The sequence below is a fragment of the Capra hircus genome, chromosome 25 (genome assembly GCF_001704415.2).
Source record: "Capra hircus breed San Clemente chromosome 25, ASM170441v1, whole genome shotgun sequence".
In the NCBI taxonomy this organism is placed as follows: domain Eukaryota; kingdom Metazoa; phylum Chordata; class Mammalia; order Artiodactyla; family Bovidae; genus Capra; species Capra hircus.
Genome location: NC_030832.1, coordinates 33,067,861 through 33,083,815, shown reverse-complemented (window position 1 = coordinate 33,083,815; position 15,955 = coordinate 33,067,861). Strand labels below are relative to the sequence as shown.

The following is a 15,955-nucleotide window of genomic DNA, read 5'->3' as shown; positions in this document are numbered from 1 at the left end:
CAGGCTCCAACCCCTCTGCAGACAGAGCCAACTGCTGTCACTTGCAGGGTTTAATACACAGCTCTCTCCACAGGCCTGGGGGGAGTCGGTGGGCTCGGAGTTGGAGGACTGGGAGTTGGTGGGCTCGGAGCTGTCCCAGGGGCTGTGGGCCTTGGAGGTAAAGTGTGTTCTGGAATCAGTGAATGAATGGCGTGGGATGTGCGTGTGTGTTTGCACACCCGTGCACATACTGGAGTGACTTAGCAGCAGCAGCAGCAGCACATATGAATGGGAGAGAGAGAGAGACTGACTTTCTTTCCCATCTGGCCACACCTTGCTAGGGCGATCCTCTTTGCCTGGACCCTGCCCACACTTCAACAGCAACTCAAGGTTATACTGAGCCCTGCCCCCTTCTCCGGGCTCCTGCAGCATTTGAAGGGGCCCCAATGGCTCAGCGGGTAAAGAATCTGCCTGCAGTGCAGAAGACATGGGTTCGATCCCTGGGTCAAGACGATCCCCTGGAGGAGGAAATGGCAACCCACTCCAGCATTCTTGCCCAGAAAATCCCACTGACAGAGGAGCCTGGCGGGCTACAGTCCACAGGCTCACAAAGAGTCGGACACAACTGAGCAGCTGAACACAGAGCAGGTTTAGTGAGGGCTGCCCCTTGCAGTTGGGTGTCCCAGTCTCTCCCTCTCCTCTCTCTTTCAATCTGCCCAACCACCTCCAGTGGGAGTTCAGAGAAGGAAAGCAAAGCCTGGAGGGAAATCCCTTTCCCAAAGTCTCTGCCATTGTGGTGGACCTTGTGTTAACGTCTCTCTCTCTCTCGGGTCATCGTTGTGTCTCTGACCCAGCCTGAAATTTCTTACCCCATGTGCTCCACAAATCTGGCCACACAGTAGGAGCTTAATAAAGATTTCTGGAGAGATGGAGGGGTGGAAGGATGGTGGAAGCATGAGTCAGTGGGCAGGGGCAGATTGATGACAGTGGTCAGGAGGAGGACATGACTCTGGGAGGGAGGAGATATTCCTAAGCCCTCCTGCTCCCCATCTTTCCAGGTGTGTCTCCAGCTGCAGCTGCTAAAGCAGCCAAATTTGGTGAGTTGCTCCCACAGCCCCCCCGAGCCCAGGCCTGCAAGCTGCTTATACCCCACCCTCACTGCCCTGTCCATGAACCGGCTCAGTCCTGCTCACAATACCCATGAAGGATCCTTCCTGAAAATCACGTCCTCAGACCCTGGAGGGGATGCTCAGGGCCCCTTATGCTGTGCCTCATCCTGACCCCCTTCTGCCCTCTTCTCAGGTGCCGCTGGCCTTGGAGGTGTCCTAGGAGCCGGCCGGCCATTCCCAATTGGAGGTAGGGGCCGCCTCTGCTGTGAGATCCACAGCTGAGCCTGGCTGGCTAGCAGCGGGGACTCCAGGGCTGTATCAGCACAGGGACCCAAGAAAGAGGGTAGAGGGGACAGTCCGGGAAAGGCTGCAGGGTGGGGGGGACACGTGGGCCTCAGACACCAGGCTGATGAGGCTTTGTTAAGAAAGCTGCTTTGACAAGTGGGGGAGGGGAAGGGGGAGGAGGTGATCCTAGGTGGAGAGGAGTAGGTGACCAGGCCGCGGGGGGTCCCAGGGTCCCACCCCAGCCCACCCCATGCCCCCAAGCCCCCACGCCAACCCCAAACCCCTCCTGCAGGAGTCGCAGCAAGGCCTGGCTTCGGACTCTCTCCTATTTTCCCAGGTACGGCCAGGCGCCCCAGCCCTTCTCTTCCCCTGCCCAGAAGGGCTGAGCCAGGCTACAGAGTCGGGGGCCCCCCGCGTCCTTAGATTGTACAGAGCTGGGCCTCCTCCTCTTCTCTTCCTCCCATGCAACATCAGGGGACATCGGATTTTACAAAACATCGCGTTCAGATGAGACAAACTGAGGTTCAGAGAGGATCCAGGGTCACACAGTCACTGGCAGAGCCCTCCACGCCCCAGCCCAGAACTGGGCCCCTCTCAAACGAGGCCCACACTGCCGGGGAGGCCTTGGCGGGCTCCCTGGAGACGCGCACCCTCACCACCCCTCTGCTTGCCTTGCAGGTGGAGCCGGGGGCCTGGGAGTTGGTGGTGAGTTTACCAGTCTCACAAGTCGGGGCCTCATTTCAAGCAGGGCCCTGAACTCCTTCGCAGCGTGGGCGGGGGGGCGGGGGTGTGGGTCCATCCTATTGAGGGAATGGTTAGTGCAGCCACAGCCCTGGGCTGGCCTGCTGGTATGGGGGCTTGATGGAGCCCATGGGAGAATCACAGAAGCTGCAAAGACCAGCCTTGGGGTGTGGGGACCACAATTCCTAGAGCTCCCAGCCTGGCACTTGACGGGGCATCAGGAGTGAGACGGGGACGTGGGTCATGCCAGGTCTTAGGGCCTAACCAGAGAGGTTGACAAGGTCCCATAGAAGAGGAAAGATATTGTTGGGTAAAAACAGGGCCTATTCAAGCAGGTGGTCAAGGAGGCCGAACCTGGAGCCCCTTGGCTGAGGGGTGAGGCTGTCCCTGGGAAATGTGGCCTGGGGTCTGACTGTGGTGGGAGGGGCTGCCACAGAGCTGCTCAGACCTCCACAGGCTGCAAGGAACGAGGCTGGGCGGGAGGTTCGGGCTGGGGGCAGAGAGACCTTCGGAACCTGCTGCTGCAGGCGCATGGGTGCAGGGTAGGTGGGCGGGCTGGTAGAGATGGGGAAGCCTGGCCACCTCCCCAACCCCTTGCCTTCCCTCCACAGGCAAACCTCCCAAGCCCTTCGGAGGGGCCCTGGGAGCCCTGGGATTCCCAGGTGAGTAGACTCTGCCCCTGGAAGAGGGCAGGGTCGGGGGACAGGCTGGAGCAGGGGGCGGCATGTCAGACGAGGCCCGGCAGGGAGGCCAGGGGTTGGGGAGCTAGACACCTTACCCTCTGCTTCTGCTGTCTCTGAAACAGATCCTCAGAGCTGAGAGTGGGCCAGGGACCCTCCTGGCTCTCCCTGGCCAGGCCTGGCAAGCCCTCCTTGCCTGGTACCCACACCCCCACTCCTGCAGGGAGAAACCGAGAGAAAGAAAAGGCTGGGAGAGGAGGGACTGGGAGGGAGAGAGAGAATGGAGGTGACAGGGGGCCCTGGTGTCAGGGAACTGGAGGGGTAGACCCCGCGGGAGTCCTGGAGCCATGCCCTTGCTCCAAGGGGCAGACATGCGTCTGGCAGTGTCTGATCACCACCCTCAAGGCCTCTCCCAAGGATGCCTGAAAGGGACTCAGAGAAGCCCCAGCTCCACCCTGGCGCTCAGGCTGTGGATCCCCTTCTACCTGCACCTGCTTCCCACCGCCCCCACCCCACCCTGAGACGAGGCAGCCCAGGGAGAAACAGAGGCCAGAGCAGCCTGACCTCATTCAAGGCGCCCAGCTCTCAGTCAGGCACCAGCTGGTGCTTGTGGCCCATGACCCTGCTTGCTTTCTTTCCCAACAAACACCCTGGATGAGCTCTGCAGAGATAATGTCTCACTGCCACCAGGTGGCGGTAACGAGCCACACCTCCCTCCTGCAGGGGTAGGCTCTAGTCCAGGCCCCACGACCCGACCCGGTGGCTTGATGATTTGAAACAAGGTTAACCAGTCAGATCCTCCCCAGGAGAGGGCAAGGGCCCTGCTACCATCCAGGTGCCCAGTGGGAGTCTGCGCAATGGAAGGGCGCGGAGTTTGGCCTAGGGAGGTGGCCAGGCTTCCTTCCGCCTGGCTTCCTGGAGCCTCTGTTTCCCATGGTGATGATGCGGATGTGAGAAGAGCTTGGAGTTGGGCAGAGTGGGCAAGGGCTTGAGCACCAGCAGCCAGGACTGACTGTGGGGCGTGCCTCCCCTGCACCCAGGTGGGGCCTGCCTGGGGAAATCCTGTGGCCGGAAGAGAAAGTGAGCTTCCTGGGACCCCTGACTCACGACCTCATCAACGTTGGTGCTACTGCTTGGTGGAGAATGTAAACCCTTTGTGACCCCACCCCACTTTCCCATGCCCCCTCCTAAGTTCCCACCCCGGGTGGGAACAGGGCAGGCCGGGCGGCCTTGGAAATCCACAGGGCAAGGAGGCAAGCGAGTGGTGGCCAAGTGGGCCCCAGGAGGCCCCCCTCCTTCAGAGGCGAGGGGAGGGTGGGCTTGGCCCCCTGCGCCCACGCCCTTCCCACCCAGGAACTCCCCCTTCACACACTCTCCATCTCTAGGGGACTTGGTGCTACGTGCTGGTGCTTTCACTCTTCCTGCGGGGAGGGAGGAGGGAAGGGCAGCCCCTTAGGGAACCCCCTCCCTGGGGCTCCTCTGAAGATGGTGCAGACACTTCCTGGGCAGTCTCACTTCCCCCTGCCCACCAGGACCCACCTCTGGCTGCGGTCCAGTTGGTACCCAAGCATTGAAACCCTCATGCTGGATTGGGTCACACCATCTCTTGGCCTCCTTGGCCCCCCTTTCCCCGACCCATCGCTGTTCCCCATGTCTGAAGACTCCCCCCAGTATTGGGAACAGCCCTCTTGCTCTTGTGGAATTCATCTGCCCGTCTGTCCATCCATCCGTCCATCCTTGTCCTGGTTTGGCCGCCCGGCACCCCTTGCTGGCTGGGCGCCCCCACCATCGACTCGGTTAACCTGTTGTGACAGCCTGTGCCCAGCCTCCACCCCATCGCACACACCCCTACAAAGGGGCCCCGAGCCTCTGGGTGTGAGGAGCTGTACCATCCGGGGCCACAGGAATCTACCCCCCAACCTGGGTCTCCCCCCACGCAGTACTGTATCCCCATTCCCTCCTCGAGCCACTGTATTTCAGAGCATTTCTCCCCCGCCCTGCCCATCTCTATGTGTCTCGCTGTGATAGATCAATAAATATTTTATTTTTTGTCCTGGACATTTGGGGATTATTTTTGATTGTTGATGTTCTCCTTTCATTTTACTTGTGTGGTTTATGGAAAAAAAAACAAACAAAAAAAACCACCTTTTTTTTCTGATCTGGGGAGCTATATCCCCATTAGAAAATTCATTTTAATCATTTTGGTATAGCTCTGGAGGAAACACACATTTTTAAAAAATTAGAGAATTAACTGCTTCAGAAAAGACTAATAAAAGAAAACCTTTGAAAGGAAACTGTGTCTTGGCCTCCTTTGTAAGCGCTCATCTGCGTTCAGTTCCTGGTCCAGGTAGGGGACAGGGCTCGGGGAATCTTGGGGAACCTTGGGTCTTCCCAGGTGGCACTTAGTGAATCTACCTGCCAATGCAGGAGATGCAAGAAACGCACATTCGATCCCTGGGTCGGGAAGATCCCTGGAGAAGGGAATGGCAACCCACTCCAGTTTTCTTGCCTGGAGAATCCCATGGACAGAGAAGCCGGGTGGGCTACAGACCATGGGGCCGAAAAGAGTCGGACACGACTGAGCGACTAACACTTTCACACTTTCACTTCACCAAAATCATCTGCCATTGACTTCTGGTGAAAGGATCCTTCTTCAAGTTCAGCCTGTCCTTTAAAAATGATAATCCCTTTTAGGGGAAGCAGGGCAGCCAGTCCGACACACTCATCCCTCCGAGGAGATGGGCTCACCCAGACACGCGTTCCCCAGCCTTCACCCCTCAGACCCAAGTCCTTGGCCTCTGGATGCTGTGGCTGCAGCTGGATGAGCGGAGGAAACAAAAATGACCCTTCTGTCCAGACCAAACCTTGACCTTGGTGAACAGCCAAGAGAGAAGAAATGGTCCAACGGAAAAAAACAGGAGCATGCTTCCCTCTCCACGTTCCCTCCCTGTCACACCTGGCATAAGGCATCACTTACAGGAGACTGAGGACCCGCTTGACTGCACCCGTTCCCCAGGGCCATCCCCCTCCCCTCGGGCCACTCATCCATCTGATGTGCCCTCCCGGAGCCCACCCCTCCCTTCTAGAGCACTCTGGGTACCAGATTCCAAACTTCCCTCCCCAAACCAGCAAGTGCACTTCCAGGGCCCGAATGGGCTAGCGTCTGTCCTCCCCAGAGAGAACCCCAGGGCCAGTGGGCACCCGGGGAAGCCACAAGGGTGGCAAGGAGGAGCTGTGTTGGGAGTGCAGGTGGGGTCTGCCCGTGTAGACGCTAGTATCCGCGCATCTGAGCACAGGGGCTCTCACGCTGCCAGGAGTCTGGCTGGAAAGACACCGGACTGGGGCGGTGCTCAGGGACCCAGTCCCGGAGGACAGCAGAGCATAGGAAGCAATTTACCAGGCCGAGAATAGCGCAGAGAGCAGGGAGGCTCAGGCCTTTCAGGAGGAAGAGCAGCCCTGTGAAGGTCCACAGTGCCTGGCCGGAGCGGGCAGAGCCCAGGAAAAAACGGAGGATGGGTCAGAAGCGGGTAGGGGTGCGTTCGCAGAGACCACAGGGGGCTGGGGTGACCACCAGCGAGGAGGAACAACCTGCCCAAGAGCAGTGGCAAATGAGATCCATTCATCACTTATTTGTTCATCGAAAAGACCCCTTGCTCATTCCTCCACAAGCTCTCCAGACTCTGAAATTTGGCCAGCTCCAGCATTCAGCCCGGGGGCCCCCCAGCTGTGGTTTCTCATAATTTATGGCTTTAAATACCATGCATGCATTAGCAGTTCCCAAACTGATACATCAAGCACAGACCTCCCCCTTGAACTCAGGACCTGCACATTCATAGCCAGTTCCTAACATCCCCACCTGAAAGTCTCATAACCCTGAGTAGCATGGGTTCCCCCTCCCACCCCCCACCATAACCTGCTCCCCTCTGCCCCTCCACACCTTCCCCATCTCAGTTCCAGAGGTTCAGGCAGCAGCTTAGGAATCCTCCCCTCCTCCCATCTCACACACCCGATTCACCAGCAAACCCCGGGGCACCAACTTCAGAGGGTGATCAGGGTCCAACCACCCCTCCCAACCTCCAGGGTCCAGGCCGTGATCCACAGCAACTCTTGCCTAGACGACTGACACAGCTTCCAAACTGGGCTTCCCCATCCTGACCTGGCTCTTTTTCAGCCTTCACTTCACACAGCAGCCAAAACAATCCTTTTAAAACATAAAGTCAGCTCAGGTCATGCATCTGCTCAAAATCCTGCAGTGGCTGCCGTCTGCCCAAGCCAGAGGCCCTTCCATGGCTGAGGAGCCCCTTACCTGAGTTGGACCAGCCGTTCTGATCTTGCGTCCTGCTACCTGGCCCCCTACAGGCCACCCAATTACCCTGCCCTCTCCCCATTCCTCGCGGGCAGAGGCCACCCCCTCTCCAGCCACCACCTCCGCTGTCTCCCCTGCCCAGAACATCCTTCCCTCCGCTATCAACGTGCTTGGCACCCTCACCTCCTTCAGGTCTTGACTCAAATGTTACCTTCTCAGAAGGTGCTTCCCTGACCCCGTTTCTGAAATTGCAAACTGGTGGTCCAGGGGCTTCCCTGGTAACTCAGCTGGTAAAGAATCTGCCTGCAGTGCAGGAGACCCCAGTTCAATTCCTGGGTCAGAAAGATCTGCTGGAGAACGGATAGTATTCTTGGGCTTCCCTGGTGGCTCGGCTGGTAAAGAATCCGCCTGTAATGTGGGAGACCTGGGTTTGATCCCTGGGTTGGGAAGATCTCCTGGAGAAGGGAGTGGCTACCCACTCCAGTATTCCGGCCTGGAGAATTCTATGAACTGTACAGGCCGTGGGGTTGCAAAGAGTCAGACATGGCTGAGCGACTTTCACTTTCTTTTCCAGTGGTTAGGGCTTCCCAGGTGGCGCCAGTGGTAAAGAACCCACCTGCGAAAGCAAGAGACTGAAGCAACTGAAGTGGTTAGGACTCCTGACTTTCACTGCTGGGGGCAAAGGTCCCTGATTGGGGAACTGAGATTCCACAAGCTGCGCAAAATACAGTTATTAATTAACTAAATAAAATTGCAAACTATACCTTCCTCCAGCACTAGGCCCTGCCTTCTTTCTCCAAGCACCCGTGACCAACACCCATTGTCAAGTCACAACGCAACACAGCACCCTTTGTTGTTGTCGTTTAGTCGTTAAGTCGTGTCCACCTCTTTGCGACCCCGTGGACTGCAGCCCGCCAGGCTCCTCTGTCCATGGGATTTCCCAGGCAAGAGGCCTGCGGTGGGTTTTGCCATTGCCTTCTGCAGGGGATCTTCCTGACCCAGGGACGGAATGCATGCCTCCTGCATTGGCAGGCCGGTCCTTCACCACGGAGTCATCAGGGAAGCCCAGAGCCCACCCTGCTTCTTTGTTTTTCATCTATCCACACCCCTAATACAATTCCCTAAGGATAAACTTTGTTGTAAGAACAAAAGAGATTAAACGCCCTGCTTCCACTAGTTATACACACTTTGAGAGAGATGGTGATTTAGTCTCTAAGTCGTAGCCAACTCTTGCGACCCGCATGGACTGTAGCCTGCCAGGCTCCTCTGTTCATGGGATTCTCCAGGCAGGAATCCTGTGCCAGGCTGATAACAGTCTCAAGGAGACCTGGGTCCTAATCCCTGAAACCCTGTAAATACCACTGCTTGCTAGTAGTCTGTTCAGGCTGCCATGGCGAAGTGCCACAGGCTGGTTGGCAGGAATTTATTTTCTCACAGTTCTGGAGGCTGGAAGTCCAAGATCAAGGTGTCCGCAGGGCCAGTTTCTCCTAAGGCCTCTCTCCTTGGCATGCAGGCGGCTGCCTTCCACCTGGGTCCTTGCATGGTCTTCCCTCTGTGCATATATGTCTCCTAACCTCCTCTTCCGGAGAAGGCAATGGCGACCCACTCCAGTATTCTTGCCTGGAAAATCCCATGGATGGAGAAGCCTGGAAGGCTACAGTCCATGGGGTCGCTAAGAGTCAGACATGACTGAGTGACTTCACTTTCACTGTTCACTTTCATGCATTGGAGAAGGACATGGCAACCCACTCCAGTGTTCTTGCCTGGAGAATCCCAGGGATGGAGGAGCCTGGTGGGCTGCCGTCTATGGGGTCGCACAGAGTCGGACACGACTGAAGCTACTTAGCAGTAGCAGCAGCAACCTCCTCTTCTTAAAGGACACCAGTCATAGTGGATTTGAGCCCATTCTGACAAACTCATTATTTTTTTTTCATTATTTTATTTTAACTCTTGTGTTCTTTTCATTTATGTGTGTATTTTTTTCAGTATTGATTTATTTGGCTGCACCGGGTCTTTGTTGCCGTGTGAGGGCTCATAGCTGTGGCATGGGACAGTCTTAGTTCCCTGACCAGGAATCAAACCCAGGCCCCCTGCATTGGAAGCGTGGAGTCTTAGCCACTGGACCGCCAGGGAAGTCCCTGATGACCTCATTTTAACCTAATCACCTCTTTAAAGGTTCTATCTCCAGGTACAGTGACATTCTGAGATATTGGGGGTTGGGACTTCAACATATGAATTTTAAGGGGGCATGAATTTTAAGCCCATGGCAGCTACCTTATATGAAAAAAGAGTTTTTGCAGATGTAATTAAGAATCTTGAGATGAGGATATTATCCTGATGGGCCCTAAATGCCATCACAAGTATCCTTAAAAGAAGCTGGGAGACTTGTTGCCAACAAATTGAATAACCTCCAGGAAATGAATAAATTCCTAAAAACACACAATCTGCCAAGACTGAATGGTGAAAAAAATAGAAAATCTGAACAGACTAATGGCAAGAAAGGAGAATGAATCAGTAATCAATCCTCCCAACAAAGAAAAGCCAGGACCAGATGGTTTCACTGGTGAATTCTACCAAATATTTAAAGAATTTACACCAATTCTCCTGAAACTCTTCCAAACGACTGAAGAGGTGAAACAGATCCAAGTTCATTCTAAGAGGCCAGCATTACCCTGATACCATTTCATTGCTCTGAAAGCCAGACAAAGATACCACAAGAAAACTACAGAGAAATGACATTAGCAAGGTGGCAGAATAGGAGGTCTTCAGCCCACATACCCTCACAGAAACAAGCCTAAAATTCATCCAGAACTTCAAAAGACCCCCAAACGGTCAAAACAGTCTTGAACAGGAAGAATAAAGCTGAAGGCATCCCTCTTCCTGACTTCAAAATACATTACAAAGCTACAGTAATAAAGAGAAAGAGAGAGTCCAATGGAACAGAATAGAGTCCAGAAATAAAACCATGCATTTACGATCGGCTGATCTTCAAGGGCTTCCCTTGTAGCTCCGTTGGTAAAGAATCCGCCTGTAATGCAAGAGACCCGGGTTCAATTCCTGGGTTGGGAAGATGTCCTGGAGAAGGAAATGGCAATCCACTCCAGTATTCTTGCCTGGAGAATCCCATGGACTGTAGCCTGCCAGGCTCCTCTGTCTGTGAGGTCACAAGAGTCGGTCACAACTTAGTGACTAAACCACCACCACCAGTCTTCAACAAGGGCACCAAAACCACACAACAGGACACAGATAGTCTCTTCAATAAATGGTGCTGGAAAAAACTGAATATCCAGATACAGAAGAAGGAGGGTGAACCCCCATCTCACACCACACACAAAAATCGACTCCAAATGGATTAAAGACAACTGTAAGGCCTGAAACTACAAAATGTTAGAAGAAAATAAACGTACAGAAGAAAAATATATTAGAAGAAAACATAGAAGACAAGCTTCCTGACAGTGGTCTGGGCAACAATTTTTTTGAATAAGACCCCAGGAGAACAGATGACAAAAGCAAAAATGAACAAGTGGGATGGTTTTAAACGAAAAAGCTTTCTCACAGAAGAGGAAACCATCAACAAAGCGAAGAGACCACCTATGAAATGGGAGAAAATATTTTTGGATCATATCTTTGATATAGGTAAATAGCCAAAATGTATTTGAAACTTAAGCAACTCAAAACTCTGTTTTTAAAAATCCAATTTTTTTAAATAGGCAAAAAAATCTGAGCAGACGTTTCTCAGGAGAATGCATCTAAGTGGCCATTCGGTAAATGAAAATGTACTCAGCATCGCTAATCATCAGGTGATGCAAATACAAATCAAAACCACAATGAGATATCACCCCTTTCCTGTTAGAATGGTTTCTTATCAAAAAACAAAAGATAACAAGTGTGGGAGAGGACGTAGAGAAAAAGGAACCTTGTATACTGCTCGTGGGAATGTAAGTTGGGACAGCCATAATGGAGAATGGTATGGAGGTTTCTCGAAAAAATTAAAAATAAAGATTTCCCTGGTGGCGCAATGGATAAGAATCCACTAGTGGACAGAACCCTAGTCTGGGAAGATTCCACATGCCTTGGGGCCTGTACTCTAAAGCCCACGAGTCCACAACTACTGAAGCCCGCGTGTTTACAGCCTGTGCCCCGCAGCAAGAGAACTCACCGCCAAGAGAAGCCTGTGCACCGCAGCGAAGAGCAGCCCCTCCCGGCCGCAACCAGAGAAAGCCCTTGCACAGCAACGAAGACTCAGCGCAACCAAAAATCAATCAATAAATAAAAATAGAACTATCATATGACTCAGCAATTTCACTTAATAAGCAAAGAAAATGCAATCACTGTCTTGAAGAGATATTTGCATACCCATGTTTATAGCAGCACTAACCACCGTAGCCAAGATATGGGAACAACATACGTTTCCAACAACAGATGAATGAAGAGAGAAAATGTGTTGTATATCTACAGTGGAGTATTATTCAGCCTTAAAAAGGAAGGAAACCCTAAAAATAAATAAAGGAAGGAAATCCTGTCACATGCTACCACATGGAGGAAACTAGAGGACACCTTGCTGAGTGAAAAGCCCGTCACAAGGGAAATTCTGTACAATCCCACTTGGATGAAGCCTCTAAAGTAGCCAAATTCATGGGAAAAAGTGTAGAATGGTGGTCACCAGGGGCTGGGGGAGAGGGGAAAGAAGATGGACCCTTTCATGGGTTCAGAGCTTCAGATTTGCAAGATGGAAAAGTTTTGCACTCTTGATGATCTATATGGGAAAATACTCTTTAAAAATTTTTGGGTATATGTGCACATATCACTGATTCACTTTACTGTACACCTGAAACCAACACAGTATTGTAAATCAATTATATTCCAAATAAATAAAGAAATAAAGACTTTTTTTTTTTCTCTCAAGTTTTGGGGAATTCCTTGGTGGTCTGGTGGTTAGGACTCTTTGCTTCCACTGCAGGAGGCACAGGTTCGAGCCCTGGTCAGGGAACTAGAATCTGGCAAACCAAATGGCATAGCCCCCCCACCCCAAAATAAAATTAAACTTTTGGAGACCTGTTTCACAACACTGTGAATGTACAGTTTACATCCGTTTCAGCTGGGAGTGTCCATTTATACCCAGATTTTTTTCAATAAATATAGTGCCTGCATTTTCATTTTATATGTCTTTGATGAAGTGCGGGGGAAAGTTTGTGTTTGAGTAGAGATTGCATTTTGCAGAATCAGAAGAACAGGGAGTTGAGTCCTGATTCTTTCCAGTTTCGGCTTCCTGGCCTGGGTGAGTCATCATCTATCAACTCTTTTGGTTTTAAGGCAGAGATAGCATCGTGCAGATTTTACGACTTTGTGTGTGTGTATGTGTGTGTGTGTGTGTCTCGGGGCAGCGGGAATGGGCGAGAGGAGGTGTTGGTGGCCCTAACCCCCTGAATTGTTCAAGTATCAACTGTACTTAAACCACTGAAATGTACACTTAAAAATGGTCAAGATGATTAATTTATACTATGTGTGTTTTTTTAAAACACAATTTTAAAAGGAAAAGAAGCCGGAAAGGGAAAGGAACAGATTCTCCTCTAGAGACTCCGGAAGGAATGCAGCCCTTGATATTGGCCAGTGCAACTGAGTTGGGACTTCTGGCCTCCGGCACTGTGAGCACAGTAATTTGTGGCAGCAGCCACAGGAAACGAACACAGTCAACGAATGATTAATTGTAACATCAGGCGAATCAGTGCTAGATCAAAAGCCAGGGAAGGAGATGGAGAGTGAGGAAGAATGTTAAGTCAGTTGGGATGATTGGGGACACCTGATCTCAGGTGAGAAGCCCTTGCTTGGGAAGTTACAAGAGCAGAGAGATGCACAGCGGTTAATGAAAAAGAGCAAAGGAGAGAAGAAACAGGAGCAAAGAGCAACCAGGGACGAGGTCCCCTAATGGCTGCAGTAAGAGTTTTGGATTTGAAAGTAAGGAAATGTCACACTTTGACCCACATGTGCAGAGGCTCTGGAGCATCATGGGGGAATAACCCGGGGGCAGTTGTAATGTACACCCAGCTAGACCAAGGAAGAGGCGGGTTGGAGGGAGAAGCAGTGGAGTTTTGGATCTACAGGGAACCAGTAGAATCTGCCAATAGGATTTGCTGATGGATCAGGTTCAGGTGGCGTTAGTGGTAAAGGACTAGCCTGCAGGAGACATGCAGGTTTCAATCCCTGGGTCGGGAAGATCCCCTAGAGGAGGAAGTGACAACCCACTCCAGTATTCTTGCCTGGAAAACCCCAGGGACAGAGAAGCCTGGTGGGCTACAGTCCATGGGGTTGCAAAGAGTCAGACACAACTGACTACACACACATGGGTGCAAGAAAAGGAATAGAGAGAGAGAAGTTGAGGATGTCTTCGAATTTTGGCTGAGCCACTAAAGGACAGGGGTGTCATTTACTGAGATGAGAAACATTGAGGGAGGAGCAGATCCGGGCACCAGTTAAGAGCTCTAATCTGGATGCATTCAGTTTGAGGTGCCCATTTGTCCGCCAAGAGATGCCTCAAAGATATTTGGGTCTTTGTGTCCACAGTTCAAGGAGAGAGCAGGGGAGTCCCCGAGCCACGTGTCTGGGTGATGTCACACAGAGTGGGCAAGGAGGGGGCAGGCTGCATCTGACAGCAGGGATCCCGTGATGCCAGCTGTCTGTCCCTCCCTGGGCTAGGACAGTTCAGGCTCTGGCCCCCGTCCTGGGTCACAGTCTTGGGCTCATCCTGTCGGTGTTCCCATGCAGCCTTTTGGCACCAGCTTGTGTTCAGCCAGGCCACAATTTGGCAACTTGGAAAAATTCTAATCATTGACCTGGAGCAAAAGTGAAAGTGTTAGTTGCTCAGTTCAGTTCAGTTGCTCAGTCATATCCAACCCTTTGTGAGCACACCAGGCCTCCCTGTCCATCAGCAACTCCCAGAACTTGCTCAAACTCATGTGCATTGAGTCCATGATGCCATCCAACCATCTCAACCCCTTCTCCTTCAATCTTTCCCAGCATCAAGGTCTTTTCCAGAGTCAGTTCTTCACAGCAGGTGGCCAAAGTCTTGGAGCTTCAGCTTCACTATCAGTCCTTCCAGTGAATATTCAGGGTTAGTTGCTCAGTTGTGTCCAACTCTTTGCGACCCCATGGACTGTAGCCCACCAAGCTCCTCTGTCCATGGGATCCTCCAGGCAAGAATACTGGGTTGCCATTCTCTTCTCCAGGGGATCTTCCCCACTCAGGGATCGAACCCAGGTCTCCTGCATTGCAGGCAAATTCTTTACTGTCTGAGCCACCAGACCTGGAGTAAGTCTTTCCCAAAGGGCTCTGGACCCCTAATCCCAAAACTTGTATCACAAACACAATCAGTAAAATATTTTTTAGCAAACATCACATATATATTTGCCACTTGGATGGCAAATAGGTACCTAAAACTTAACACCTCCAAGCCAGAGATCTTAATTTGCACCCAAATTAATATTTGGGAATTCTGTGGCAGTCCAGGGAATTTAGGACTCGGCACTTTTGTTGCTGGGGGCCCGGGTTCAATCCTTGGTAGGGAAACTAAGAGCCCATAATCCATGTGGTACAGCCAAAATATAAAAATTTAATATTTGTTCCCCAACGCACACATAGACATATTCACTTACAAATTACATACCTTCTTGGTTGTATAAATAATTTTTAAAATGGTCATCACATAACAATGCAAAAACAGAATCTAAGAAGAATGTTCTAAAGATGAAAGTGAAAAGTGGAAGTGTTAGTTGCTCAGTCATGTCCAACTCTTTGTGACCCCATGGACTAAAGGAACCACCCAGGGAGGGTCCTCTAGTCCATGGAATTCTCCAAGCAAGAATACCGGAGTGAGTAGCCATCCCTTTCTCCAGGGGATCTTCCCAACCTAGGTATTAAATCTGATCTCCTGCATTGCAGGCATATTCTTTACCACTTGAGCCACCAGGGAAGCCCCTGGTTCTAAAGATGAGATAAACAATATGTGAATGTTTTATTCATTAAAAGTAAAAAGTTGGTTTGTTGCTTTCAGTTAAAAAGAGACAACTTGGATGGCAATGCGACTGAATATGTCAGATCTGATGAGCTGGTCCTTGGTTTCACAGAAAAACATGGCTGCCAAGGAGCTCCAATAAAAGAGGGAAGTGTCAGCTTCGTCTTCTTGTTTGTCTTACAGCATCGGCATCATCTTCAATTTCTGCTTTCTTTTCCAGAAACTTACACAGCCACAAGTCTATTCTGTAAGTGTTAATTGTGTTAAAACTGAGTGATTGTCTTCCAGCTAACTGGGCACATGCCCACGGCCCCTCTACATCCCCCTTGGTAGCCCCCTGCACTGGGGGCCTCTCCCAAGCCCCTTCACCCAGTAGTACTAACTGCTGCCACACTGAGGCTGTGCCTGTCTTCATGGATTTCCCTTAACTCTGCCCAGTCCATTGTCAAATCTCCTTTATTAAACTCCTCAGTAATCCCCGCTGACTGCTCCTGTTTCCTGTATCAGCCTGGACCCTGCCTGATACATACCCTGAAGGAAACCAACAAACAAGCAAAGACGTTGCTGTCCAGCCTCTGAGGACCTACACACCTCCTTACGACACTTTACTATAATTACTTTAGGGCCATCTGACCAGCATATAGTGAGGACAAGCATCAACCCTACATGTTAAGTAAGGAAGGAGGAGAAAGAAGGAAGAAGGAAGGGAGGCAGGGAAGGAAGAAGGAAGGAAGGCAGAAAAAGAAAGAAATAAACAGCTAGGGAGGGAAGAAAGAAGGAAGAAAGAAAAATTATGTTTTGTTTCCTCCCCCAGGTAGTTGTTTGGCACCCAGAGGTGACTGCCCCT

At 51.6% G+C, this 15,955-nt stretch overlaps 1 protein-coding gene across 5 annotated transcripts in view; it reads left to right on the top strand.

Annotated features, from left to right (window-relative positions):
- The window catches only part of ELN (elastin), a 32,686-nt gene extending 27,598 nt beyond the window's left edge, over positions 1-5,088 (top strand). For 4 of the 5 annotated variants that reach the window (XM_018040738.1, XM_018040742.1, XM_018040739.1 and 1 more), the window contains 7 exons: positions 74-157; positions 1,038-1,076; positions 1,282-1,335; positions 1,666-1,710; positions 2,052-2,078; positions 2,726-2,776; positions 3,835-5,088. In XM_018040738.1, the coding sequence (XP_017896227.1) occupies positions 74-157; positions 1,038-1,076; positions 1,282-1,335; positions 1,666-1,710; positions 2,052-2,078; positions 2,726-2,776; positions 3,835-3,878 (344 nt within the window). In that variant the 3' untranslated portion in view covers positions 3,879-5,088. The remainder of the gene's footprint in view (positions 1-73; positions 158-1,037; positions 1,077-1,281; positions 1,336-1,665; positions 1,711-2,051; positions 2,079-2,725; positions 2,777-3,834) is intronic. The other variant, XM_018040740.1, reaches the window with a different exon arrangement.